Genomic DNA, 26,847 nt, shown 5'->3' with positions numbered 1-26,847 from the left:
ATCTCTTGTCCAAACTCTGTGAAATCCTCTACTTATTGTCATTTTTGTCTTTAAAAAGAAACATACAGATGAAGTTTATTAACACAGCTGAAATATTAAAATGTATACACTAGCCACATTAGTATTTATGCCTTTCAGGAACCACTTTTCCCTTCAGAACTGGCATACTGGAAACATTCTCAGAGATTTGGGTCTATAATGACACAAGAGTAACACACAGTTGCTGCAGATTTGTTGGAAATTTGTTGGAAAACATGTTCCATCACATCCCAAAGGTGCTCTACTTGATTGAGATCTGGTGATTTCGGAGGCCAAATGAGTACAGACAACTTACTGTCATGTTCAAGGAATCAGCAGAAGATGGTACCACTGTGGCCGTGGTCAGCGGTGGTGTTTAAACGATGCTCAATTAATACTAATTGGTGTGCAGAGTCCTAAGAAAACCTCTCTGACACCACCAGTCTGAAATGCTGATTCAAAGCAGGATGGATCCATGCTTTTATGTTGCTTAGGCCAAATTCTGACCCCATCATCTTAATGTCAGAGTAGAAATTGAGACTTATCAGACCAGAAGCAAATTTTCAGTCTCTTAATGTCAAATTGTGCTGAACTATAGAATCGATTTCCTGCTCTTAGCTGACAGGAGGGGCACCCAGTGTGATCTTCTCCTTCAAGGTTTAATGTCTTGTGCATTCAAAGACGTTTTTATCCAGAGAAGTGTTGCTCACTGGATCTTTCTGCTTTTTTACATCATTCTCTGTAAACCCCAGAGATGGTCATGTGGGAAAATCCCAGCAGAGTCTGAAATACTCTGACCAGGCTGTCTGGCACCAACAACCAGGTCACAAAGTTGCTTAAATCACCTTTCTTCCCCACTCTGAGACTCAGTCTGAGCTTCAGCAAGTCATGGTGGCCATGTTGACATGCTTAAATGCACCGAGTTGCTGCCATGTGATCAGCCAATTAGATATTTGTATCAAAGAGCAGCTCATCGTTATTGACAATATGGAGGCGTGTCTGGGCAGCATACAGAGCAAAGTGGATGGGATCTCAGTGAAGATCATCCACTCAAAGCAAGAGCGCAGCATGAAAATGTAAATGCTGAAAAAAAGAACAGTTTCCCAAAGTCACTCTGCAGCCATCAAAGACCCTGCAGCCACTTTGAGTTTTAGTCTTGTTTTCTGCTGTCTTAGCTGTCAGACTTACTTTAGACTTCAGTCTCCACAGTCTCTGTGACTCAGCATTACTAAACCTGCAAAGTCTCCTCTGTGGCACCGAATTTACCCAGGATGCCCCACTGCACTGACACACAACTCTATAAATAAACGCACGCACAGTGTGGCGAGAGAGTGACTGAACGTCGACGTCGTACCATTTCAGAGTTGTCAGCAGCGGAGAAGTGGCTGTCGCAGTCAGCTCCTTCGAAGTGGACAGTCCAGGTGCCGGGCGAACGTGGATGTGGCGTTAACCTACAAAAACCTACCAGAGGAAACAGACGCACACAGAAATAATGTCACTGATAGTAGAGTGATCATAACCTTTGTTTCAGAGCAGCTTTTCTGAAATCATGACAATAAGAAAACGTTAATTGTCGAGTGTAGCAATACAGCATATAAAGCAACCAAACTTATTTTAAAGCAGCAGCTACTGATGCTTTTTGTTTGGTCTGCTTTATTTTAAGATGCTTAAATCCCAACATAACATCTTTAAACTCGTTGTACGTCTCATAGCTTTAAAAACAGGAGGTATAAAACTCAGAATAGCAGAACTAACACACAGTTATGAAACATAATTCAATGAATGTTTGATTTCCTTTAGGTATACAGGGTTTTATTTAAAACAATGACAATAAAAACAAATTAAAAACCCTGGGAAAAATTATCTGCTCATATTCAACCAAAGTCATTTACATTCTCATAAAACATAAACCTATTTGAAGGCTTTCATTCATATATTTCCAATATGACTTCATTCCTTATTCACATATAGTTTGACTTTCTACCTCTTTGCAGGAGAGGCTCCAGGAAGTCCTGCAGGCCATTGGGGAGGCTGCGCACCACGTCGCAGGAGTAGCCGTCCTCAGGAAGGAGAAAGGGCAGCTGGAGGTCTGGATCCTCCTCGAGCTGAACCTCTCTGCCGTCACTCCTCGCCAGCTCATCTGCTGTGTTTTCCGCCACTGCCACCACGTGGTCTATCAGCTCCTAAACACACAGAAACCAGCAGAAGTTTCTAAAAATCAGTTTGACTTGAATAACTCCAGTTTCATCTAATTTAATCCAATAAAAACGCTGCACATGTTTAAAGACGCCGTTTATCTTACAGGTGGGATGTACGGCTCATCGGGGGCACAGTGGTAGTTGGTCATGAGGGCGTGAAGCTGCAGGGAGTTGAGCTTGAAGCAAGTGTTATTGATGGTCTGCACATCCTGCATGGAGTATTTATCCATGGTCAGCAGGGTGGTGGCCTGGAAGGGGACACAAACACACATGTTGTAAATCAAACACATCTTATTGTTTTGAATGTAAACAGAGTGGCCACACGTGGTCGCAACGTTATCTGCAAGCACACGAAATGAGAGACTTCCGCGGTTGTGTTGACTGGCTGACTGTAGGCGAGGCGAGTGTTGTGAGACAGTAATAAGAATCTGATGACAGCTGTTGAGTTGTTTGCTTGTTTTGCCAGAGTCAGTCGAAGCTGATAAAGCAGAGTCCCAGAGAAGCACCTGAGCGGGGGTTTGGAGTGTTTGCCTCTTTACGATTTTTCATTTCAGGTTTACTATAACAGAGGATTATATTCCTTCTGGGCAAGAAGAGATCCTCCAGAAACTGCAAAGCTTCAAAGCATTTTTTCCTGGTTGCATTCATGCTGCTAAAAGGGATTGTAGTGATGTAATAGCCAGTCAGCGGTTGGTAGTCCAACTCCATGTCTTGTTGTGGTCTCTTAATTTCTTGTTTCAGCCTCTTCATTTTCTCTCTGAATTGCTGCAGTGTAGTAAACATCTACTCCCAAACTTCAGACTGCCGCAGCCAATTTAGAGATCCTGAAAACCTTCTGCAGCCCACCCAAACCTTCAATCCCAACTGCACACCGCACAAAAGGAAATGATTCCTTCCATGTGGATTCACTGACTCATTTTAATCTTAATTTTGATCACATTAACAGCTTTAGCTGATGGCCATATTTGTGCTCTCTGATTAAATAGACCACAGTTCAGGGTCAAGAATAGGCCAGAAACTGAAGGAAAACCTGTTATTTTTAAAATCACATTGAGATGTTTTTCAGTTCAGTTTCTTCTTCTTTTTTTTAAATTACAAATGGCTTCCTTCTGACTTCTTGCTGCAGTAACATCACAACCCACTTTTTTTGGAATCCCTGATGTCATAGCAAAAAATGGCCCATTGTTAGTCAGTTGTGCTGGTTTCAATCATTATGCAAATGTACCATTTATTAGACTTGGGAAACCTGCGGTCACCTGAGACAGTAGTCGTCACTTGAATGAGTAACAAAACATTTCTGTGACTGAAAAAGCAAAGTTGAGATAAACAGAATCAACTTTCTGGGAGTTGTCACTTCAAGACCCTCTTACTCTTCCACAGGAGCTACTCTGTAATAGTACTTTTACAGGTCTGCGTAATTCCCTAAAAACAGAAAATGGGACACAACCAACAAGTAAATCAGTCGAACATATTCTTTTTTTATCTTTTCAAAACCCTTTATAGTAATAAGAAAAAATTAAAATGGAGATATTTTAAAAAGATGCAACAAACCAATTAGTGTGACTGACACAACTGAGGAAAATGCCTCTAAAACCTGTTTTAGCGACCATCTGCTCACACCCCTGCACAGACTCTTACTGTTTACCATCTTACCTGTACGATTCGGCTGAGGTGGCAGTCAGCAGCGAGCTCCAGACCCTGCTTCTCAGCCCAGGCCTCGATGTGGCTCAGCTGCTGCCGGAGGATGGCGCCCCAGTAGTGACAGCACAGCCCCGAGCCGGTATCTGTCACCAGCTTGTTGAACAGCCACATGTTGATGAAGTGGAAGAGCTGCGAGAAGAGCTGGATGGTGAGAGCGGCGTTGACCCGACACCGCCGCAGTAACGACATCGCCCCCGTCAGTGTGTGCAGGACGTCCTCTGAAAAGAGAAACCGGGACGTGAGAAAAAATCTTCCCCTCTAAGTCTTATATCCTGTTCAAGGTCATTCTGAGCCGTGTGAGGCTTGTTTTTTGAGATCACTCAGTAGAAATCCGGTTACATGCCCTTGTACTTTTGCTTCTGTGATAGGCGCACTTCTTCCAGTGTTAAAAAAAAAAATACAATCTTCCAGCTGGATTATAATTATCTTAATAAACTGACAGGAAGCCAAGTGGAGGAGTTTGTGATTGAAGGTTGTGTTTTTTTGGAAGAAAACTTTCAGTACATATGTACAATATCCTCAGAAAAAAGACAAGCGCCTCCTGGTTTCACTCCTCACCTGATGCAACACTGTCTGACTTGAAAACTGTGGGCTTTTCAACCTGCAATGATCCTCTACATGAAATGTGAGTTAAGTATATGGACAGTTTCCAGGAGCTGTATGATCAGGTTATTAAAACCAGGCCTGTACGCAAACAAATACAGTGAACAACGATAGCTACAGAGTTCAATTTGGGCTTTCCTCCGAGTTTCTGGAGTCTGCTGAAAAATCTTGGGCTCCATGTTTGTGTAAATTCTTGACTTCAGAGAGTTTTGATAAAAAATAAAATTCTTCGAGTTTAAGGTGGCACTGCAGCTACTGACTCTGCAGAAAAGTAGATCCCAAATCAGAGAGACAGGTCCAAAGCATGTTTTTAAAAAAACAAAAAAACAAAACAAGACACCTGAGAGACCATTAGGAAATAAAAAAAATACTTTGTTCAGATTTTCTAATATATTCTTTCCAGTCTCACCTGAGAAAATTAATGCTAACAATTTCTAGATGTGTGCAACCTGTGAGTGTGGAATCATCTTAACATAAAACGGTGAAAACTCCGGCAAAACCTATAATGACATACGATTAACATGTCTTCATTTTAAAGGGCTAATCACCTAAATTAATTCAGAATTGTTGCTGTTAGTCATGAGCAGTCTTGGTTGCTTCCTGTGGTTGTGTGTTTGCACATTACCGATCTTTGGTCTCTGTGGATTATGCTCCTCAGGGTCATCGAGGAAGGCAGGCATGTAGTTGTTCAGATCGGCCTGGAGACAGTGGACCAGGTACCTGCAGCAACACGATACAGCTTGTTGCAACGTCATTCAACACTGTTCACATCAAAGGTCACCATCTGAACGTATTTTACACTTTCAGATGCTTTCAGAAACTTTAATGTGGGTTATCAGTGTGTTCATATATTTTCCATAATGCTTCTAAACCAAGTGAGAAGTTTAAATTACTGCTAACTGCCAGCGAATGTCATTTATACAGAAAGAATTGCAAGCCTATGTTTCTTATCACCCATTTTATACTAACAAGTTACTTTAATAAGGATTTCATTACATTATTGGATGGACACTTTGGACTGCATATAAAAGACAGCGCATGCTCACAGGGGGTTGTATGATCGTTGGGGTTTCTCTCTATGATCGTGGGTCTTGTCTTTATAATATAAAGCCCCTTGAGGTGACTGTTTTCTTTTGGTGCTATATTAATAAAACTGAACTAAAATTTGAGGTAGATTCTCGCTCTGCTTATTTCACATGTATAAATGTGGAAACAGGAGGACAAAGGAGGGGGGAACAACTAAGCTGTAGTGCCTCTTCACCTCACTGTGCAATACCTTTGTAAATAGTCAACAGTGCAATAGACCTCAATACTTGAAATGTGCAATTCACTTGTATTTTTATTCCTATTTATATTGTCTCTGTGTGTGTGTGTGTGTGTATATATATATATATATATATATATATAATATTCTGTAACTCTGTAACTTCTGTCGGTGCTGTGCTTTTTTGGAAATCGAATTTCCCAGAGGAACCCACCCGAGGGATTAATAAAGTTCTCTCTTATCTTATCTTATCTTAAATTTAAGTCCACCAACATCATCATCACCTCTCATTCATTTTGACTGGGGCAACATTATTAACTGGATGCACTCATTTGTTTTTAGGACAAAGTAATGCACTGCTCACTTGGATCAACCCCATTAACCTGCATTCCTTCTAATGGCCAGCAGTGGGCGACTCCTGCAGCTAGAAAAGATAACAGCTTCCTCCCCCTGTGACCCTAGGAAACACTTTTGTGGTGAGTTTACGGGTATTTATTTGATCTCTTATTGAATTAATAATCAACATTTTGTAAACTGCAGTTTCTGTTAAGAGTCACAAAGACGAAAACACTGATGCTTCGCAAAGGGAAGGCATTAACCTGTCTGCATCATCACAATGGCTATATCTTTGTTCACAGTTTATTATCTACACCCACACCCACATCCACAAACACAAACTGACTTGAAGGCCATCTGGACCAGATGGGCGAGGATGTCCTGGGCGTCCAGCGTAATGCGACTCAGGTCTCGGTCCTGTTTGATGAAATTGAGCAGCTCGGACGCATTGGCCATCCAGAAAGCCAGTGCTCCCGCGATGTTCTTCTGCTTCTGTAATGCACCAATCACAACCACACACAAAGAAGAAAAACATGGTAGAAGTTGTTAGAGTAGAAGTGTCCAGGGAAGACTCAAGGGTAAAAATTAAAAAAAAGAAGGGAGGAGGACAGAGGGGTTTCTGTTTGAGTGACAGCAAGAAGGAGCAGCTGTTACTTTAAGGGATAGACTCATGCCTCGCCCACCCCTCCCTCTAAGCCAACCGGGTGTCGAGAAGAAGAGTGGTCATCACTTTCAGATCGGTGAACACAAACAAAGTGTCGTGAGCTCTGTGATAGTTTTGTTTTACACAAGAGTGACCTCTCCTTTTCTCTCCCATTCATCAGATCGACAGACACCGGCCGTCTTAGTTCACAGTTTAAATCATGACGAAGCTCGATGTCTGAGGAGCTGATTGGTTAAAATCCCCACCGCTCAGAGAGAGAGAGGATTGTGCAAAGCTTGGTCCCTTGCATTCATCTATCCCCACCTTTGAAAAACAAATGAAAACAGAACAAAGAAAAGAAAATAATAATAATAATAATATCAATAATAATAATAATAATAACAATAATAACCCTTCATTCAGAACAGCCAGACAATGAGAGATGGAGCCAAGTGCATCCACAATGAAACACAGATGGATGGCTGAACACGTTAAATGAACATCCAAACAGACAAATGAAGCAGACGAGGTGGAGCAGGTCAGAGGGACGCGACTTGTCTCTCATCCACACCGTCGAGTAGAAGAAGCAAGATGTGAGGTCACAACAAAAAAACAAAACAAAAAAATGGATGCCAGAGTTAAAGACTGAGCAATGATGGAGAGAAGTGGATGCTTTGGTTTTTGTTCTGTTTTTGTTTTGTTTTTTTTCTTTGGTGTGTTTGTTTTTTAGTACCAGGCAGGTCCAGGAAGCTGAATGGAATTAGTCAAGTTGATGTTGCTGTTGTTGCTTAGTTTTCCAGCTGTGGGGTAGGATGCATTATTACGGCGGTATTTTACATCATCTCTGTTAGAATGGAGAAAAAGAAGCAGCAGCAACAATGAAGGGCTGGTCAAAAAGAAACAAAGCATAGAGAGAGAAGAAGAAAGTAGGACAGGGAGAGAGAAGTGGGGGCAGAGATTAATAGAGGAAAGCCGAGGGGTTGATGAGGTTGGTGATGTGATTTTACGTCACCAGTGCTTAAATGTTATCTGATTCGCCTTAATTAAAATGTGTTGGCTTTTTTTTTTTTTTTACCCAGTTGGTCTGGAGTCGAGGTTTCAGGTAAAGAAATAATTTAACATACGAGCTTCGATCAAAAAGATCTTCAAATCCATGCGCACTGTTATCCTGATCATCACTCTGTGGAAGTCTCGCTTCGACCACGAACACCAAACAAACAACTTTCAAGCTAAGGATCATCACCGAGCTGAGCATTTAACCATCGTGTCCATGCCCCTTCATGCAATAACGTTAATGTTCACATTTCCACTCACTGCACGCAGACTGAAATCAGCTGGCAGTAGCACAGCGCAAAAAAAAAGACCCATCATGCACGTAGAGGAAGCTTTGCAATGCAATAACAACTTATTTGTTTCCTTAGTACATAGAATGAGATTACTGAACCACCTACAGTGATGCATAACAGAAAAATGTATGTTGACTGCAGCTCACTGTCTCCAACTTTGTGACATGAACAACAATCTGAAAAACAGAAGCTGTCCTAAAGCAGTCCAGAGGTGCACAACGAGACAAACTCTGACGCAAAACTAACAATGTTAGAGATATGGTGTAGGTAACCATAAACCGCAACCTGATGTGCACCTCACTAGAAATACAACTACGCATCACGTTGATGCAGCTCGCAACGACTGTGACTCTCCTCCATGGTTATTAAAGTTAACTAAAAATAGGTGTGACCAAAATGTAATTAACTAAAATAAAAATTATAAACAGACCTGGGGAAAAACAAACTAGGAAAAAATGATAGCAAGAAATTTGCTTAGTTTTTGTATTGTTTGTCTATAAGACTGAGTCAACCGCTTTCCAAAAGTTTGGCTTCTTTTTTTTCTAAATACCTGAAATACCTGTACTTTACCGCTGATATAAATCTCATAATAATAACTAAAAAGCCAAAAACTAACTCTTAAATTAATAAAATTAAACTAAAACAAAATATTTTTAAATAAAATGAAACTGAAACAAGAAAACCTCACTACAGAAACTGCCTGAAAATTAACAGCAAAAAGTCTAAACTAAATAAAAATGACTACAATAATGCATTTTTTGCTATTTCCATTTTCAAATCCAGTGAATAGGTTCGAAAAACATCAAAACACCCATAACTAGTGTTTTGGGAGTGACTGGACAAGAACGGAGACACACCATGCACACATATGAACGCCGACCACGAGTCGGTCACTTAAACAGGCTTTATGTCGATTCAAGTATTTATTTATCTTTCTTTACTTAATAGTTACAATGTAATACTAACATTATTATAATAATAATAATAATAATAATAATAATAATAATAATAATAATAACAATAATAACAACAACAACAACAACAACAACAACAACAACAACAACAATAACAGTAACAACAACAACCATTTTTTCTGTTGCTATTGGGAGTAATAAATCAACCTACACTGAGAACAATACTATAATCCAGTAGTATTTTGTCACCATGGCAAACGTGATCGACTGTTTTATTTCCTCTGCAATATGTTCCTTAAAAACAGCTCTGAAAACTGTGGATAATACAGTAAAAGTATTGAGTTGCAAAGCTCTTGGCATTGCTAATCTGTGCAGCTCACATTAACAGTAGCGAGTACAGAATATAAGGTGCACTGCGCAATTAATATTACCCACATCACCCACCCCAAGAAAATGAGACAAAGAGAGAGCATCAGAGCCAGGGAGAGAGAGGTAGACGAGTCTTTAGCAGCCGTATCATGATGTGCTATCCTACCTGATCCCCTTCAGCAATCTCCTGGATGGAAGGAAGAGGAAGAGGAGGAGGAGGAAGAGGACACGTTCACAGGACAGAGAGAAAACACGTCAACGGCTACAGTATGGACAGCTATGTGACACACAGATACACTTTGACACACATGATGATTATGGTTTACAATGTAAAGCCATCCTCAAAAAAGTGAAGTGATGGAGGTCAGCTGGAAAAGAAAAAATGTTAAAGAAAACACTGCAAAAGTGAACGAGGTATACAATGTTTTATATTTTACAACTAAAAGCTGCATAAAATGTTTGAAGCACACTATTGTAACCGCACTCTAACAAGGATTAAATATTAGAGAGTGCGAGCACTGTTATTGGCGAGGAACATCCCAAAGAGATGCTGGATTAGTGTCTCGTATGCAATGATTAATGTTCAGATGATAACTGAAAACACGCGCGTACACACACACACACACGCACGCACGCACACACGCAGTTTATAAGCAAGCTTCCCACATCTCTCAGTCTGTAGCTAAAGATAGTTTTCCTGAAACTCTATAAAGCTGAACTCCTACTACACAGACTGAAATAGTCTTACAGTCTTTGTGTGTGCATTTGTGAGTCTGTGCTTGTGTTTTAGAACTTTTCTGCATGCCAAAGACAATGAATAGCTTGCTGCAGGCTAAACAAATAAAAGCAGTAATGGCTTTACTGGAAGCTGGAGGCTTTAAAAGAAACATGTAGGTGTTTATGTGTTTACTTTTCCCCTCCTAAGATCCTCTGCTTCATATGTGGCATCGTGCTCCCACCTAACCCAGCAAGGATCACTTTTATCTTTTATTTTGTACAGTAACTTTAGTTAAGCAATGTAAAATCTTAACTTCATGCTATAAATATTTTATAGAGTATACACCAGGCCTCGAGGGCCGGTGTCCTGCAGCATTTAGATCTCACCCTGGGTCAGCACACCTGAATCAATCATTACCAGGCCTCTGGAGAACTTCAAGACATGTTGAGGAGGTAATTTAGCCATTTAGATCAGCTGTGTTGGATCAAGGACACATCTAAAACCTGCAGGACACCGGCCCTTGAGGCCTGAAGTTCCCCACACCTGTTTAGGACATGAAACTGATCGATGTGATGTGTCTAAATCAATTTACAGAACATTTGAACACGGATTTCTTTTCTGTGAAGGGATCGCAACTAGAAGATGAGCTTGCCATCAAAGTATAGGTAAAAAGATTTCATAATCTATAACTTGTGCCCAGCTATCTATCCCACATTGCGATATGACGCTTGTGAAACTTGGAGTATCAAAATTGGTTTAAAAACCGCTTAAATATGAGGTACTGAAGTTGCTGGGAAAACGAGAAAGAATTTCTGGCTGTTTTTAACGTGGCCCAGAGTTAACAAAAAGTTTCAACAGATGGTGAAAGTCTTAATCCTTTTTCATATTTCCATACAGACTGTTTCAATTAAAACCAGGCATTTTTAGCATGTTTATTAAAACTTCTTGCAGATGTTTGTCTTAACGCAATATTGAACACAGATACCTCTATGTAGTTTTATTTAGAGGAGGAGATCTCGAAAAAGTCTTTAAAAATTACTGTTTTGACACCGCCTCCCTCCCCTACAAAAAACGGCTATAAGACCGGCATCAAACTTGACATTTTAAGTAACAGTAGCTCCATGTTGAGTCACAACAGGCTTCACATCTCGAGCGTAACACTGAGTGATGGACAAACAGAATCGAAAGCACAACTGTGGAGAAAAGCTGCTAGACACACACACACACACACACACACACACACACACACACACAGCTTACAACAACTACAAATGTAGTTTTGTAAGAACACCGCTGAGCGTCACCTAATATTCGACAAAAGCAGGAGGAGCATGAGAACGAGATAACGTGCAAATTAATCGATGATTTGATTCGACTGCTTTTAAAAATTACAGTGAAAAGACTTTTAAAAGACGCATTACTGACCTGGATGACTCCTTCCATCATGCTCACCATCTTGTTGACGATGGCGATGACCTTGTGCGTCCTCTCTGACGGCGACATGTCGGGCCGGTAGGTGGGCGACAAGACGTAGCGGCAGGCCATGTACAGGACGTACGTGGGCGAGAGTTTGAAGTGAACCGTGGAGCTGTTGGTGTAGTTGATGATGGCAGAGAGGAAGGTGTCTTCAGCTGGATGGACACAGAGAGAATACATTCGATAAAATCTTTGCGGCAGCCGCTGTTTGTCAGAGGACGTAACAGATTTCACGTGATTAATTAATAATTAATTAATAAACATGCAGCTTAAGTAATCCCCCACAAACTAAACTCATGGTTATGGTCACGTGTATGGGTGAGACAACGAAGTCTGACGCAGAAAGGGTGAGTTGGGTTATGAAAACATGAATTAAAGGCTTCTTAGACACCAAAACAATGGAGAACTGAACTGATGACTACAGAGCATTTTTACTTCCAGCCACTTTATCGTAGTCCTACAGTAGAAAACACCGGAAATGTGTTAAAGAGGCAAGCAGGAGTTTTATTTGTTTCCTGTGTTTTCATTCAGCATTTCATTCAGATACTCCTTGTGTTGTCAGTTCATTCAGCAACTGGTTCCTGGCTTTATTCATTCATCTGTTATTTATTCTGTTTCCATCCATCCAGTTGTTGTTTTTTTGTTTGTTTGTTTTAACCCACTCAGCCATTCATTGATGAATTCATTCATGGATTCTCATTTTATTCTTTTTTTATCTGGTTTCGTTTTGCTTTCATCAGTCGTTTTTCTTTTCCCCACTGTGTTGACTGATAAATAAAACTTAACTTTTCTGAATTGTCTATTTTTTAATATAACAATAACAATAATAACAATAATAATATTCATTTGTTTATTAGACTTCTAGTTTACTATTCAATTCATTCATGTTTTTATTCATCTATTTTGGCTTTCATTCATTTATTCCTGCCCCTTCTGACAACAATCTCCACCTGTTTAACTCTTTCACTATAGCTGATTTTTTTTTTTTATTATTTCATGGAATAACAGCTCATCATTATAGCTGATAATAGTAATTAATGAATGCAAAGGTTTTATATATCATCTCTCATTAAAAACTGTATGTAAAGGCAGAAATGACTGCACACAATAAATCAAACTGCATGTTCGAAGTGTCGGCCCACACCGCCTCTGAGCTGTGGGAAGCAGTTTGTATCAGTCGCTTTGGCGGTGCAGATATTGGCTGCACATGCGTGTCATGTTGAAAACACCAATGAAACCAGCTGCCTCACTTTAGAGTCATTCGGTTTTAACTCGATGCCAAACTAGTGGCAGCTGCACTTTAGCAGCTACAACACTCCATATGAAAACCTGAAGATGAGACTACTGCACCTTTTCTGCCTCTTACAGCACATGGTTAGGCTCCCTGAGGACTGTGGGGTATGAGAGTCTCCACCACTTTATGACCAAAAACCATCTTTTGCCTGGAAAACAGATGATCTCACACACGGTGCCAAATATACTGTAGCACTGTCAGAGCGTGCACGCTGATAGACTCGGGCCCGGAGCAGAAGAAGAGTCAATAAACGGAAGACAAAGCAAACGGCTCGAAGCGTTCGTGGCTACAAAAAGCGTGGGAAACGAAACGTTGCACTGCCGTCTGGAACTCAATTATCATGAATTTAACATCCAACAGCAACAAAGAGTTCTGAAATCATCTAATAAAGGATTCACTAGAGACATTAGAAAATTAAATGCCGGGGATTAGGACAACTCAGTCCAGCTCTAAGGTTCCCTCCACACCGGCAGACAAAAAGGAGAACTTTCATTTTATTACTTTATTAAACAGGAATGCACAGCTCGAACACGGCTCAGAAAAACGCAGAGATGGAAATCATGAAGCTTAATATTAATCTCTGTAATGTACTCTGACATGTAAAGGCAGAAACACCCCGATGTAGCAGTTTTCATACATGCACCACAGCACCAAACTTCTCCACCGTTCAAGGTGCACGAGAGAACAATAAAAACCCTTTGAGGCCAGTCATGAAATGGTCTTCAACCTGCCAGCTTCACAGAAAAAGTTCCACAGGAATAAGTTCCTGGGTTTGAATCCAGTCTTTTCCGTTCTGTATGGAGCCTGCATGTTCTCCCTGTGTCTGCATGGGTTCTGTCTGGGAACTCCAGCTTCCACCAACAGTTCAAAAACATGCATGGGGTAAGGGTTAATTGGTGATTATAAATTGATTGTAGTTCCCAAGGGTCTCCTCCCAGATAAACATGCCCCCAAAACCTCCAGCGGCGTTGTTACAAGACGACGAAAAACATCCTGAGATATCTGCCTTTCAACCCAGAGAGGGCACTTCACAGTCTCACATTTGGAGGTGTCGACCTCCAATGCTGAAGATCACACTCTGATAAATCAAATAAAACCACATTGGCTTCAAAAAGCAGCGATGGAGAGTCGCCTTCACCCCGGCTGCACCCGCAGATCTTGTTCAAGAATATCACAAGCAGGCTCAGAAACGAGGAGCAAAAACCACTGAACGTGCTTGACTTTGTGCCACAACGTCAAATAGGATTTTAATGATTATAATGGCTTTCAGCCTTTCATCGCTGCAGGTCGGCGAGGTGAGAGAAAACGTGAAAAGCCTCTGAACTGCCTGCATTAACCATGACACCGTTATTGAGCAGCACTACTTCCAGCGCAATCAGGTCAGGTTTGTCGGTCCAGGACGTTACGACGGGAACTGAAAGGGTTCAATAGTTTCCAGCTATTGACTGTGTCACTGACACAGTGAGGTGAATGAAGAGGCAGAAAGTGATGCGCGAACACTCACAGTTGTCTCTGAACTCGATGCTGGCTGGAAGAGTCAGCTCTGTTCTGTCTGCTGAAATATCCTGAGACCTGATGAGACAGATTCAAACCATGAGGAGAGGAGATCCATACAGAGGGGAGAAAAAGGATAAGCATGAGGATCAAGAGAATCCAGGGTATTGGAGGAAACCATGTCTGACCTGCTGTCCTGCTGCTCTCCTCTGATCATGGGTTTGACCATTCCTCTCTCCATGTCCAGCTTTCCTGAGCTCTGAAAACACACAGAGAAAAAAAGAAGCTTCAATTCAACTTAACATACGGAAATTTGTCCCTTATTATATTTTAAAGATACTGGCTACAGTCCTACGAGGCTTAAATGCAGCGTGGGGAAACAAATCAAAGTTATGGTGTCATGGAGTTTTGTCTGGGAAAGCCGACAATGGTGACTTGGGTCAGATTTATTGGCAGAACTACTACAGCAAAAGCAACATGACAACCCTTTTTCCACTTTTCATCAAGTTTTTGTTTCTTTGTATTGAGTTTGACATTTAAAAAACGTTTTGCTGCTTCTCCAGAGCTTTTGCAGTTAGTCAAACCAATAATCAAATGACAAAATTAATCTGTGGCTTTGATCAGATTTTTAAATAATCTGAATTAAACTTCTTTGGAGTTAAATGTTAGATGAAATGCACTCAAGAAGATCTGCAAATCAACACCGATAATCAACAAAAGACTTAATTATTTTTGGAAAACCCATGAGAGTCATTTTTCTCCTTTTTGTCATCAGCAGCTCTCTCACGGACGATTGTGGAATCATTGTGTTTTTATAATATTTATAATATGTGCATAGTCTTTACCTTTGAAAATAAAACACCTTAAGATGTGTCATGATTTGTCACTCTATAAATGACATTTAACTGCAAAGAAATTTGAAAGATACTGATAAATACCACTGGTGTGCATAATTATCATAATAAGATTGGCTCCATATTTTTAAATCTGTGAATTCTTCTACCACGACTAGTTACTGTAGTAGTTTTGTTCCCCCTCGCAAAAATAAGGCTTAAATAGTAGGTGGGTGGAGCTTCTGTGCTCGCTGTGACAGCTGTGCACCTGTGTTGACAATAGTTGAGATAAGGCATCATACAGAGCAGGGGGAAAAGAAACTGTCAAAATTGGCATGTTTAGAGCAGCCTGAACAGCGATGACTTGAACATAAACTAACGTCATTATTTGAAACCAACTTTAAAAGGAGAATCCACCACAGAAGCAGTGCAGTAAACAAAAATATGATGATGCCCGACTTTCAGCCAGTCTGCTTAATAAAAGTTCAGACAGATAAAACATAAAAATATTAACAGCATAGTGTTTAAGTGTTTGAGAGCAGAAAGCAGAGCAGAGAGAATTTTGAATGGAATAAAGTATATACACGAAAATGAGTGGGTGTTTCTTTTTCTGTCTGTGTGCATGTGTGTGTTACCTTGCTGGTAGGCAGGGCTCCTCCACTGTGGACGTCTCCGTGAAGGTCGAAGGTGGTTTCTGGTACGCTGCTTCAGCGGGGAGACACAGACATTCAGAGGTTCAGATGACGAACTGCACTCTCCACAGCTGACTTTTCATTACTGACGTCGACAAGAGCGCAGACTTAAATCCAGACACACACACGCTCGCTTATCTAACTCACCGTCACAGAGGAGAGCGATGGGCGTGAGAGGCAGTAAAATACTCGCTGATATTTGCACACAGATAGCTCGCTTTATGCATGCACACTCTTACATAACAGTCTAATTAGTTATAGAGAAGCCACGCCACGGGTCCTAACTCACAGCAACGCCAGGATGTCGTGTCGTGTCGTGTGTGTGTGTGTGTGTGTGTGTGTGTGTGTGTGTGTGTGTGTGTGTGTGTGTGTGTGTGTGTGTGTGTGTGTGTGTGAGTGAGAGACAGCAGTCGGGTTTAAAAAGACAGGCTTCTGCTTTCACAGCCCGCGTGACAGCAAGGCATCAATGTTGAATAAAGAGCACAGCACAAACACAAAGCATCAGTGCTTCATGTCATTGACACGGAGATCTCCATCACGCACACAATAAACAAAAGCAGCCAAACAAGGTTAAACCATTACCAGCATCAACATAGACAGAGAAAGTAGACTGATTGTTTTTTTCTTTCTTAAACTAAATTTCTAATCAAATGAAGTACATTACGAACAAACTCATAACTCCAGTAAAAACAGATAAAATATTAAAATCTTTCTGATGCTGCCGTTTTCAGCTTTTGAAAACAGATTCTAACATCTTTAACAAGATGGTCCCAAATCCCAGCGTGGGAATCAATGACAGGTGTCATGTGATCTCAGAAACCAGACAGTCATGTGAATCAGGCTCAAAGCCACAACCTCCGCAGCTGGAAAATAAATACTATGTAGATGTGCCAAAGACTGCAATTCCTCTAACAGCCACCTGGGACTGGCTTCAAATGCGAGTCGAACCCCACAGGCTCCCACGTCACTGCATTAAAAAGCATGTTTTAGCCTCCACAGATAGGCTTTCCCTTTCACAAACTCTGTTTTAAAGTGCAGACCATTTAATAAGCTTGTGCTTCAGTTCTGGTCTGTTAATTAGCACCAAGGAAGGCTTTCTGTGTGTTTTAGCTGTACTGTACAATAGCTGGAGAGAGCCACTGTGATGCCACCTGTTTGTTAGTTTTATGAAGCCTCAAAATGAGTGTTTTCACTATCAGTTTTTTGAAACCAGATGCGGTGAACGAGGTGTGGATCTGACTGTGAAACCACACACATATCCTGGATAACCCTGGAAAAGCCTCAGGATGACTATAACTTACAAAATGCACTCAGTGTTTGACAAAAATAAGGCCTCATGCATTAAAGTAATGAAAAAATGTTTACAGAGTTCTTGGAGATAGGAAGGTGAGAGTCAACTTAGACTTCTATACGACCAGAAACCTTCTGCAATCAGAGGAGTTGAGTCCTGTTGGCCATTAAAAAGAATGAAGGTGTAATTTTTCAATCTTTGTCCATCTTTATACCGGCTGTGGATGCAGCTTTCTAACCAATAAGGCTGCTATTATTTGATAACTCAGCTGGGCCCACCATCTCACCCTGCCATCCTTGCATGTCTTCCAAGACGCCATCATTTTAAATGGTCACTTTCAATTCAATTTTATTTATATAGTCGCCTCAAGGCACTTCATCTTGCAAGGTAAAGACCCTACAATAGTACAGAAAAACCCCAACAATCAAATGATCCCTTTTAAACAAGCAGTTGATGACAGTGGGAAGGAAAAAACAAAACGCTCTTTTAAGAGGAAGAAACCTTCAAGAGAACCAAGACTGCATCATAGCAGTATGAGCACACAGCAATAGCATCTGCCTTTTCTGGCAGTCTCTACTCTGACAGAAAATTCAAAACAAACACACCACAGTGCTGCTTAACCTTGCGCCCGCTCACTAACAGTCTTCTTGCAACTCGCCTCATTTCTCTGTTTAGAAAGCGTACTATTGTAATCCTGCATCTGTGCCACACTTCTGTCAGCTGCTAACAAGTCAAACATGCAGACCAAAAAAGGCTGTTATCATGATATAAAACATGAAAAACAGTGTTTAAAATGTGAATCTGCCGTGTCATGCGTACTGAGATTACAGCACAAGGATCTGATAACGATTTATTTAAAATGATCTCAAATTAAACATGATACAGATTAAAGTTCCTTTTAAGGCTTCTGGCTGGTTTCATTCATGTTTTTCTCTCACTCACTGACAGTGAATACAGATGAAGTTAAGAGGAGCAGATTATCAAAGGATCAAACACTCATTCCCTTACAAGATCATCTGAACCACGCCAAAAAAGAATCCTCGCCAAACTACTGCAGTAATTGGCCTAAACATTATGATGAGTCCTCAGCTTGACTGTGGCTAGGTATCCTGGTATGTTTGTGCAGCAGGACACTGGAAAGCAGCCCAGAAAACCACAGAGATCCACATCCACAACTTCTCCTTTTCTGAGCTGCACAAAATGATCCCTGGTCTTAATATAACTCCTCGGTGTTCTCATTTCTCGTAACATCATTTCACAATGCCTCCAACTGAGCTGACAACTGAAAAAGTTCCCAAAGGAGCTGATCAATAACAAAAAATCTAATAAAATGACCAAAGTATTATTTGAACCATTGAGAAATCTGATTATACAGGTGTACTTCTTGCTTATATAGAAAAATAAAAATGGGTTTTCTTTTGGGGCAATGAGGAAAATTTTCCCTTTCGCCATTCGTGATACCAAAAAAGCTTAATCTCAATTTAAGGTCAATATTCACACATTTTCTGTAACTCCTGGGGGAAATATGGACCTCTTTAACTTACAAAAAATCCACTATATCCATGACCCGGAAGCTAATTTCATCTTCCTCATGTTTGTATCTGGACAGGCAGAACCGGCTAAATGCAGCTGCCTATCGTTAAAACCATCAATAGTAAGAATGAACTATGCGATTTATGCTATATCCTATAGCTAGAAATTACAAATGTTAATGCACGATGTTTAACTCTTTAAAAATAAAAAAATAAAAAAATAAAAAAAACACACACATTAAAAATGTATTTAAAGCCTGTAAAAAAAAAAAAAAAAAAAGATTTTTGGCTTCTATTGATAAATTCTCCCTTTATAACACCTCTACACTGGGTAAAACTCATCCAATGAGACTCTACCAAGTCTTAAACTTAAGGGCAGAATTTGAATCGGCAGACATAGACAGCTGTAGTTGACCTGCGCTGATCTGAACCATGCCTGTGCTCCTGGAGCCCTTTAGAGCATTTTTAATGGAAATGTCTGACAAATATAATGTATTGCTGTTTGGGACAGGCTGAGCAAGAGATTTATGACTCTTGAGCAGCAAAAGTACCAACATTAAGACTGTATATAAAAGACCAAGTGGCTACTTTGATCTTATATATACAGTCTGTGGACTTCATTCATCCCGAGTCTTCTTTTTTTTAAGCTGAAGTATTTTATTGTCACATTTTGCTGCTGACATGTGGAGCACTGTGAGCTGTATTTTCGTATTAAACATGAATTTTGAGGTCTTCTTCTATAGCTGAGGTTACTAATCAAAATCACCTGATGGGAGTTTCTAACTGGAATGCAAACCTGTGTCAAAGCCTCTGAGGAACATGTTGTGAAAGCAGTCACAGCCCACAGCTAAATACAGGATTAGCTCTCTTTTAAAACGCTGCACTGATGTATAATTTTGTGTTTGCTCAGCAAGCGCTCAAACCTAACAAACCAGCTCTTAAACACATAAAAAAAAAAAACACTCCCAGGCTGGTGGATTAAATTCAGCCAAGCAAAAATGTTATGCTCATTTTACTCCAAAATAATTTTAAGGTTTATTTCATCTGAAGGCAAAGCTTACAGAGGCAAACTTTACACTCTAGATTGTTAAAAAACTAATTTAAATGTGTTCATGACCTTGTGAGCTTTAGAAAATACTGAGCACATGCTTATGAAAGAGTGCTACAAAAGATAAAGGACAATTTCTTGAATCATTTGTAGAAACTAATTCATGCAGAAACACACCCACAGTTGTGAGTTAGTGTTTTGGGTACTTACAGACTTCCTTCTTTCTCTCTTCCTTTCAGTGTTAGTCATCCATTAAAGACTTTTAAGTTGTTTCTCCTTTCCTTCACTGATCCCTAACTTTCTCACACTCTCCTTTCTCTTCTTATCTTGTATGCCCTCCGTCTTTCTCCCGTTAGTGTGTGAAACTCCAGCGAGGAGGAGGCCACACCCAACATCATGTTGATCAGATTAGAGGGCAGCCTGCCTGCCGTAACCCCAGACCTCCGCTCTTCCTCTCATTTCCCTGCTCTCCCCATCCCAGACTCCCTCCTCCCACTTTTCCTTCCCTTCATCTCTGCTTCCGCCTGCCAACTCCAAACCTCACCCTCCCTTCATTTACAATAACACCCTATTCTTTCTTTACTGTTGGTAGGCTTCGGGAAACTGTGTGTACAGACGTTGAAGAAGGAGGGATAGTAAGAAGAATGGATGTCCGTAAGTTTGAGGTGAAAACTTTGCATTCAGACACCCACAAACCCTTTTCCCATTCCTCACCCAGACTTGTGTCTGCCTCTCGGCATGGCCGGTTCTCTCTTCCCTCCCTGGTCGAACATCGGGTCCACGAATTTGAAGACGTGGGCAGAACCGAACTGGATGGTGGAGCCAGAACGCAACACAGTCGTCTCGATAATGCGCTGCCCGTCTACAAATGTGTCTGCGTCAGGGCCGTGCGGCGTCACAGTCACCATGCCTTCGCTGTGCATGAGGTTGCAGTGGTGGGGCAGAATCCCCGGACCAAGCAGCTGAAGACAAACACAGCAAGTATATCAGCTATATAAGCAGCATCAGGCTAAAACTCCACTTTTAAGCTGTAAGTCGGGCTGGCTTCTGGCAAAATAAATAAATAAATAACTCTTCTGCAGTCAGTTTCACTTGACTTCAAGCTCCCATTAGAGCTGTGCACCGTTTCCCCTCTCTATCAGCTTAAACACCCTTGCTGTTTAGTTTAACTCGAGCCAGGACGGCCAAGTAAAAGTATCATAAATTAACCTTGGAATGATCATCAGCTGCCTGATGCTGACCTTGTCTCTGGATTTTCACCTGATCGACTTTCAAACAACAGTTAGCTGCAGCTGCTCAAGTGTAATGGCCCTTATGGTCAAAAACCCCCACTGGTCAGCATCTCACTCCACCAGCTACACCTCTTTGCTTTTCATTTGAATCATATCTAAAGACAGCTTTTTAAACTGCAGTAACGTCGTGATGTTTGCACAGTTAATTCAACACCGTGTGTGTGTGTGTGTGTGTGTGTGTGTGTGTGTGTGTGTGTGTGTGTGTGTGTGTGTGTGTGTGTGTGTGTGTGTGTGTGTGTGTAAGGGAACACTGAGTGTGAGGGAACTCCACAGGGTTTGCATCAGTGCTCGGATGCACTGGCATCAAAACTTGGCAGCATGTGAGCTCTTCCCAAATACTGAAAGCTTTAGAAAGACAGAAATCCTAATTTAAAATTGCAATGTAGTACTTTTTTTAAAAAGAGAAAAATTCTAGCATTAATATGTGCAGTTTATATAGTGCAGTATTCTACAGTCTGTATTAGAATTTTTTGTATTTTAATGGGGTGTTTACCTGGATGGCGCCGTCGTCTGTGCAGTCTGAGCCGACCTCAGTGATGCTGTGCTGAAGCCGATACAGCTTGGGTTTGTCCCGAGAGTCTGAGCCGTCTGAACACACACACACACACACACACACGTTCAGATTTAGAAACCAGGTAAGGCTGCACTCACATCACATTTTAAAGAAACGGCATACAGGTTCACTACACAAACTCACACATACACATACACTGATTGACTGAAATCCCAGTCAATCAATTCAGCATTACTACAGTACAGAGTCAATACATAGTGACATATGGAGAGCTGTGCATTATGCACTGCTAATGTGGCACAGAGTGTGGGGGTTTTGGTGGGGCTGCAGTGCAGTTATTGATATTAGTAAGTAGGGGTTTAGTAAAAGCAAAGCAGGGCATTAGTTCAGTGAAGGGAAAGGGATAAAATGTTGGCTGCTGTGGGGGGTTGGGGGGGTGAAAGGGTATCAGAAAAAACCCCACATATAACCATCTTCTAAAAATAATACTGTAGTCAAAAGGTAGCTAATATAACAGATCTCCGTAGATTAGAAGGTTCTGCTATACCGACTCGGTTTTGTTTCTTCCATCAATTCTGTGCCAGTTAAAGGTTTAAGGACGGTAATCACGAGGAGCCGAGGGCGTACTTTCACTTTCTTTAGACCCTCAGTCATTTTTTTCCCCCTTTCTCTCTCTATTTTATTCATTTATAACTTTTCATATTGCAACAGTTATTCATTGTTTTGTGACTGATGCCATTATCATCATTATTTTGAATTTGAAATTAATTAATTAGAGATTAGATGCTAACACATTATGTTCATCTACGTGATTGTTGAATTAAGTTGAATAGGAGCCACCCTTGCATATTAGTTTGTTTTTTTAGAATATTTGGATCTAATTTATTTGGCATTCTAATGGCTCAGTGACACGAGTAGATATATGACGGCTAACTGTCTGCAACTAAAAGGATGAAAAACCAAACAAAAACACGGTGGCTGATAAACGCGTTTAATTTCCTTCCCTTTTGGCAGCTTAATGAACGCGCTGCAGAAACCAGATGCCTGATTGCGACCGCACAGAACCCCTTGCAAAGGCAACCTGATTATTAGCAGGTTTGCATCTAATTTATTAACACAGAGACTGCCAACATGTTGCAATCAGTCAGAGTTGGTCCACAACAATGAACACAACGTCTCTGCATCATGGCTCTTTAACATCGACCCAATATTATAATCCTACATAATATCAAGGTTCCTCCATCCTTTAACAGTGAAATTCAACATCCTGCTGCAACTATGGCACTATTTGTGAATAATTCCTAAATTCATGTTTCACATCTATGAGGTTTTGGTTGAAAGTAACAGTATATAGCTGCCTAATGACCATTGAATTTGCAGTAACAGTGACAGCAGACCGACTCCATCTTTTTGCCATTTTATCAAAGCTACTTTGAAGACACAGCTGATGGTCATCTTTGAGTGCTGCAAGATCATGAGGTCACACGGTTGCAACTGCAGTCTACAGACACCATTTTTCACAGTGTGGCATTATGCTCGATTTAGACTTCTGGTGTGAAATATAGATGCCAGTGATGGTTGCAGCCTCTAGCATTCCGTTTTACCTGTGCAGGCTGCACTGGCAGTGACATGTGGTTACATTTCTATGCAGGTGGACTTCAGGTAACATCGAACATTATGGTGCAGGATTTCAGAAAGATTTTCAGTTACGACTATTTTACAGGTAGATTTAACACAGAAGTATAATTCCCATGTTTTGACTTCTTCAGTCTTTCAGTCAGTTATGAGGTAACTCACTAGAAACGTCACTTCGATTATTATCAGTTCATTTGTGAGCTTTTAGCAACTGGTGAAATAAATTGATTTAGTAGTTTCGTGTACCCTTCAAATAAAATGAATGTCAATCTGCAAAAATGCTTCCAAAAAGGTCTCAGTTTTCCCTGCGATTGGCTGGATATAATGTTAAATCCTATTTCTTATCAAAACTTTATATCCTAAAATGTATTTAAGCTGTTATTGACTGTTTTTAATGCCGATACAGAAAGTATTAAATAACTCTCATGTAAAATGTAAATAAATTGTTTAAATCACTTTTTCCTAACCTCTCTGTTCAGTACTAGTGCCTAAATCACATCTAAAACATGTATCAGGGCTGTTTGACCACTATTGGCCAAATGAGTTGACCCCACCAACAGACACACAGGTGCGGCAGAGTTTTACCTTCGTGGTGCCGATAGGCGTAGTAGGCATAGTGATTCCCTCGCCCTAGGCAGGCAGGCAGGCACGGAGGTAGGAGGAGACATGCACAGGCCCCACACACGCACACACACACACACACACACACGCATACGCACCATGCCATAAAGAAGGTGGGAAAGAAAACAGACAAATAGCAGAGGGTGAAAATGCAGCAAGGAAGGGAAAAAAAATACCTTGTTAACCCGTTAATTGCATGGAAAGCAGGCAAACACACACACACACACGATATTTTAAAAGGGCTCTCACTGTCTACATTTGTCTTAGTGTCCAAATTTTAAATGAATTAAACAAAGCAGTGTGTAGATGACAACGCACACTGCAAGTAAATTGTAAATTCTAGTTTACAGAGTATGTATCTTAAAACAGGTCATAACAAAAAAGATCTTCCCAACAGTTTAACCACTGATCCAAACAAGTATGCATTTTGGTGACATTATGTTGCCTGCCCTGACTTTGAGGTGAAAGCATCTTTATCTGTTTAAACGTGTTATTTTTGGTGACTTTGTGGTTTATTTCTCACCTCACGTGTTTTTAGGATCAAACTTGAGCTTAATGGTCTGCTTTTTTAAAGTGTCAAATTTTGGTTTTAGTTTAAAATCCAAGAGCAGACAGAGTGGTGTTCATTCAATCAGGTGGTGCCGTAAAGGCTGTAAAATGGGGAGAGCACCCAAATAGTCGTCTATTGTGATGCTTTATAGGGGCTCGCCTACGCCCCACAGTCAGCTTTGCCCTCTGCTCGTCATATCTGGCTTCATAAAGCTTAGATGGTAACACAATTGTCAGCTTGAGGCTGAGACATCCCTTATGTCCATATTTTAAATACAATCTATGAAGAAAACGCACTGAGAGGTATGCTTGTGGTTATAGGACTTCCCTCAGTAGCCCGGACATCACTTAAATACTGGAAAGTCATTTAAAAGTAAAAAATTACAACAAATTTCTTTTTATCTTAAGCCTTCTACAGGGTAACCTCAGTGTTTTCTTTAATAGAAGTGGATTAAAGTCCAGTTAATTAACACACACACTCTCTCTCTCTCCTCACACAGACACACACACTTTGCCAAGCAGCTGTTATTTAGACAAGCCACCAAATCAATTTCCCATCCTGGCAATCTTCCACAGTCAGTGACCCGTCAACCTTACAGTAGATGAAGTAGACGTGTTAGTACATTCCTGGATAGGGCCCACTGGTGAGCCAATATCATTCCAGCACCACAGTTCAAACCAGTTCAAGTGCCAATAAGAATTGGGTTCACCAACGGGTCTGATAGGTTAATGGCATGATAGGAAAAATGACAAAAAGGCCAATAAAGAAAGAGAGGGATCAGTAGCAGGAAACAAGCTGTTAGGGTTGTGTCATATTTAACAGGACATGGGTATGTTTCTCCAAAATGCCCTTCGAAAGGCTCTCAAAACAAATAATCTGGGGTTTTATGTACTGCATTCCAGCTGTTATTACACCACTGTAACTTACCTCTTACAGTACGAGTGGTCTCTGTCCTGTATACTCTTACATCAGTAAGAAACTTCCTATAATTCACCAAATGAAGCTTTTTCATAGTAAGTTTAACCTTTTTGCTCTTTAAATCATCTTCATCATAAATAAATATGATAAAGACTTTGATGTGGCTGTTAAGATTAGGACAGGTTTTCCCCCTTTGAATAATAATAATAATAATAATAATAATAATAATAATAATAATAATAATAATAATAATAATAATGATGATGATGATGATGATGAAGAGATTCATTATACATGAGTGGTCTAAAAGAGTGATCTCAGCTGCTGTGACTGAGGACAGACACATTTTTGTTCTAACAACACCTACATATAACTCTTACCGATCTCTGTCTGATAACTTTACACTTTAACCTCAAGAACTGCCAGATGTTTCCCCAATAAAGAATTATCTTATGTTAGAAACCCTTCAGGCAGGTATAACCTCAGTGCAACAAGCATAAAGGAGAAGATCTAAAGTCCAAGTCTTTTTTATTCTGTGACTTCTCACAGTGCACTCGTGTGTTTTGGAAACTTTAATTCATATTAAAAGCTACAGCTCTTTTTGATGGGGGGATAAAAGAAAGTCAAGCAGCTGTAGCACGCGCCAACATCTCCAGCTATTTTTAAGAGCTCTCTGCAGCTTTCAGTGATCGTTAACCGCCCGCAGTGGTTTTTACACACTGACAAAATGCTGCAGTGGCAGGAACAGAAACCACAACACAGCTGAAAGTGGTGAGAAGATGTGGGAGCAATAATGTAGCCGCATTATAATGTGCTTCATTCACCTCGGCAGGGAACACGAAGACAGACTCACCTTTGACCAAACCTGAGTGTTTTTTAATGCAGCTACACTGCAACCTGTTGGTCACTGTTTGCCATTACAACAACAAATAAAAAAATAAAAATTAAAAAAAAGCTGCTTCCGCTGGTGCTGTCACTTGTAATGCCTACCGACACTGACAGCAAAGATGAAGGGTCGCATATGATAGTGTTGTGGTCCTACCTGGGCTCAACTCCACTAGATAAGGCAGTTTCTCAGGAGGCAGCGAGCTGTCCTTCCCTCTGAGGCCCTTGTCATCCACTTTCCTTCCCTTCCTCCCCTGGTAGTCCGGAGGTCTCTTCTTCAACTGGAACACTAATGCCCCTGAAAATGAGGAAGACTAAATTTTACTACCTGTACGCAGTAGAGATTCCACAGGTTAATATACAGTAAGAAGATCAATGGTCAAAGAAAAATTACATTTAAAATAAACATTTAAAAAAAAAAAATCTGTAATTTCAGTAAACCAGCAGCAGGGGGCAATAGTGACCAAGAAGCGAGGGGACAAGTGCCTGAGTGTGTCTTTTACCTCTATCAGCAGGCCAGTCCCTGAAGATCTGCAGTGGACACTCATTATCGTCCAGAATCACCTCCTTGCCCGACTTATCATCTTGCTGCAAATAAAAGGAGACAAACACCAAATCAATTCAAAGTTTATTCACATTTCATGCAGCTGTGCTTATTATTG

The 26,847-nt window shown here is 40.6% G+C and overlaps 1 protein-coding gene across 18 annotated transcripts in view; it reads right to left on the bottom strand.

The window, feature by feature from the left end:
* The window catches only part of afdna (afadin, adherens junction formation factor a), a 118,829-nt gene that overhangs the window by 44,623 nt on the left and 47,359 nt on the right, over positions 1-26,847 (bottom strand). For 12 of the 18 annotated variants that reach the window (XM_086264909.1, XM_086264910.1, XM_086264911.1 and 9 more), the window contains exons 7-22: positions 26,689-26,773; positions 26,343-26,483; positions 23,797-23,841; positions 21,556-21,650; positions 20,485-20,732; positions 15,843-15,912; positions 14,563-14,633; positions 14,385-14,452; positions 11,536-11,741; positions 9,559-9,579; positions 6,467-6,612; positions 5,146-5,240; positions 3,870-4,135; positions 2,321-2,464; positions 2,003-2,201; positions 1,373-1,479 (exon numbers count right to left, since the gene is read on the bottom strand). In XM_086264909.1, coding sequence (XP_086121035.1) covers positions 1,373-1,479; positions 2,003-2,201; positions 2,321-2,464; positions 3,870-4,135; positions 5,146-5,240; positions 6,467-6,612; positions 9,559-9,579; positions 11,536-11,741; positions 14,385-14,452; positions 14,563-14,633; positions 15,843-15,912; positions 20,485-20,732; positions 21,556-21,650; positions 23,797-23,841; positions 26,343-26,483; positions 26,689-26,773 — 2,007 coding nt within the window. The remainder of the gene's footprint in view (positions 1-1,372; positions 1,480-2,002; positions 2,202-2,320; positions 2,465-3,869; positions 4,136-5,145; positions 5,241-6,466; positions 6,613-9,558; positions 9,580-11,535; positions 11,742-14,384; positions 14,453-14,562; positions 14,634-15,842; positions 15,913-20,484; positions 20,733-21,555; positions 21,651-23,796; positions 23,842-26,342; positions 26,484-26,688; positions 26,774-26,847) is intronic. The other 6 variants (XM_086264917.1, XM_086264926.1, XM_086264924.1 and 3 more) reach the window with 4 other exon arrangements.

This window comes from Aulonocara sp. 'chitande type north' Nkhata Bay, linkage group LG15 (assembly GCF_057382095.1).
Source record: "Aulonocara sp. 'chitande type north' Nkhata Bay isolate Kocher_YH1m ecotype deep benthic linkage group LG15, A_spYH_male_GT1.1, whole genome shotgun sequence".
Classification (NCBI taxonomy): domain Eukaryota; kingdom Metazoa; phylum Chordata; class Actinopteri; order Cichliformes; family Cichlidae; genus Aulonocara; species Aulonocara sp. 'chitande type north' Nkhata Bay.
Note: the sequence above shows the minus strand (reverse complement) of the source record. Positions and strands in the feature narration are given on the sequence as shown.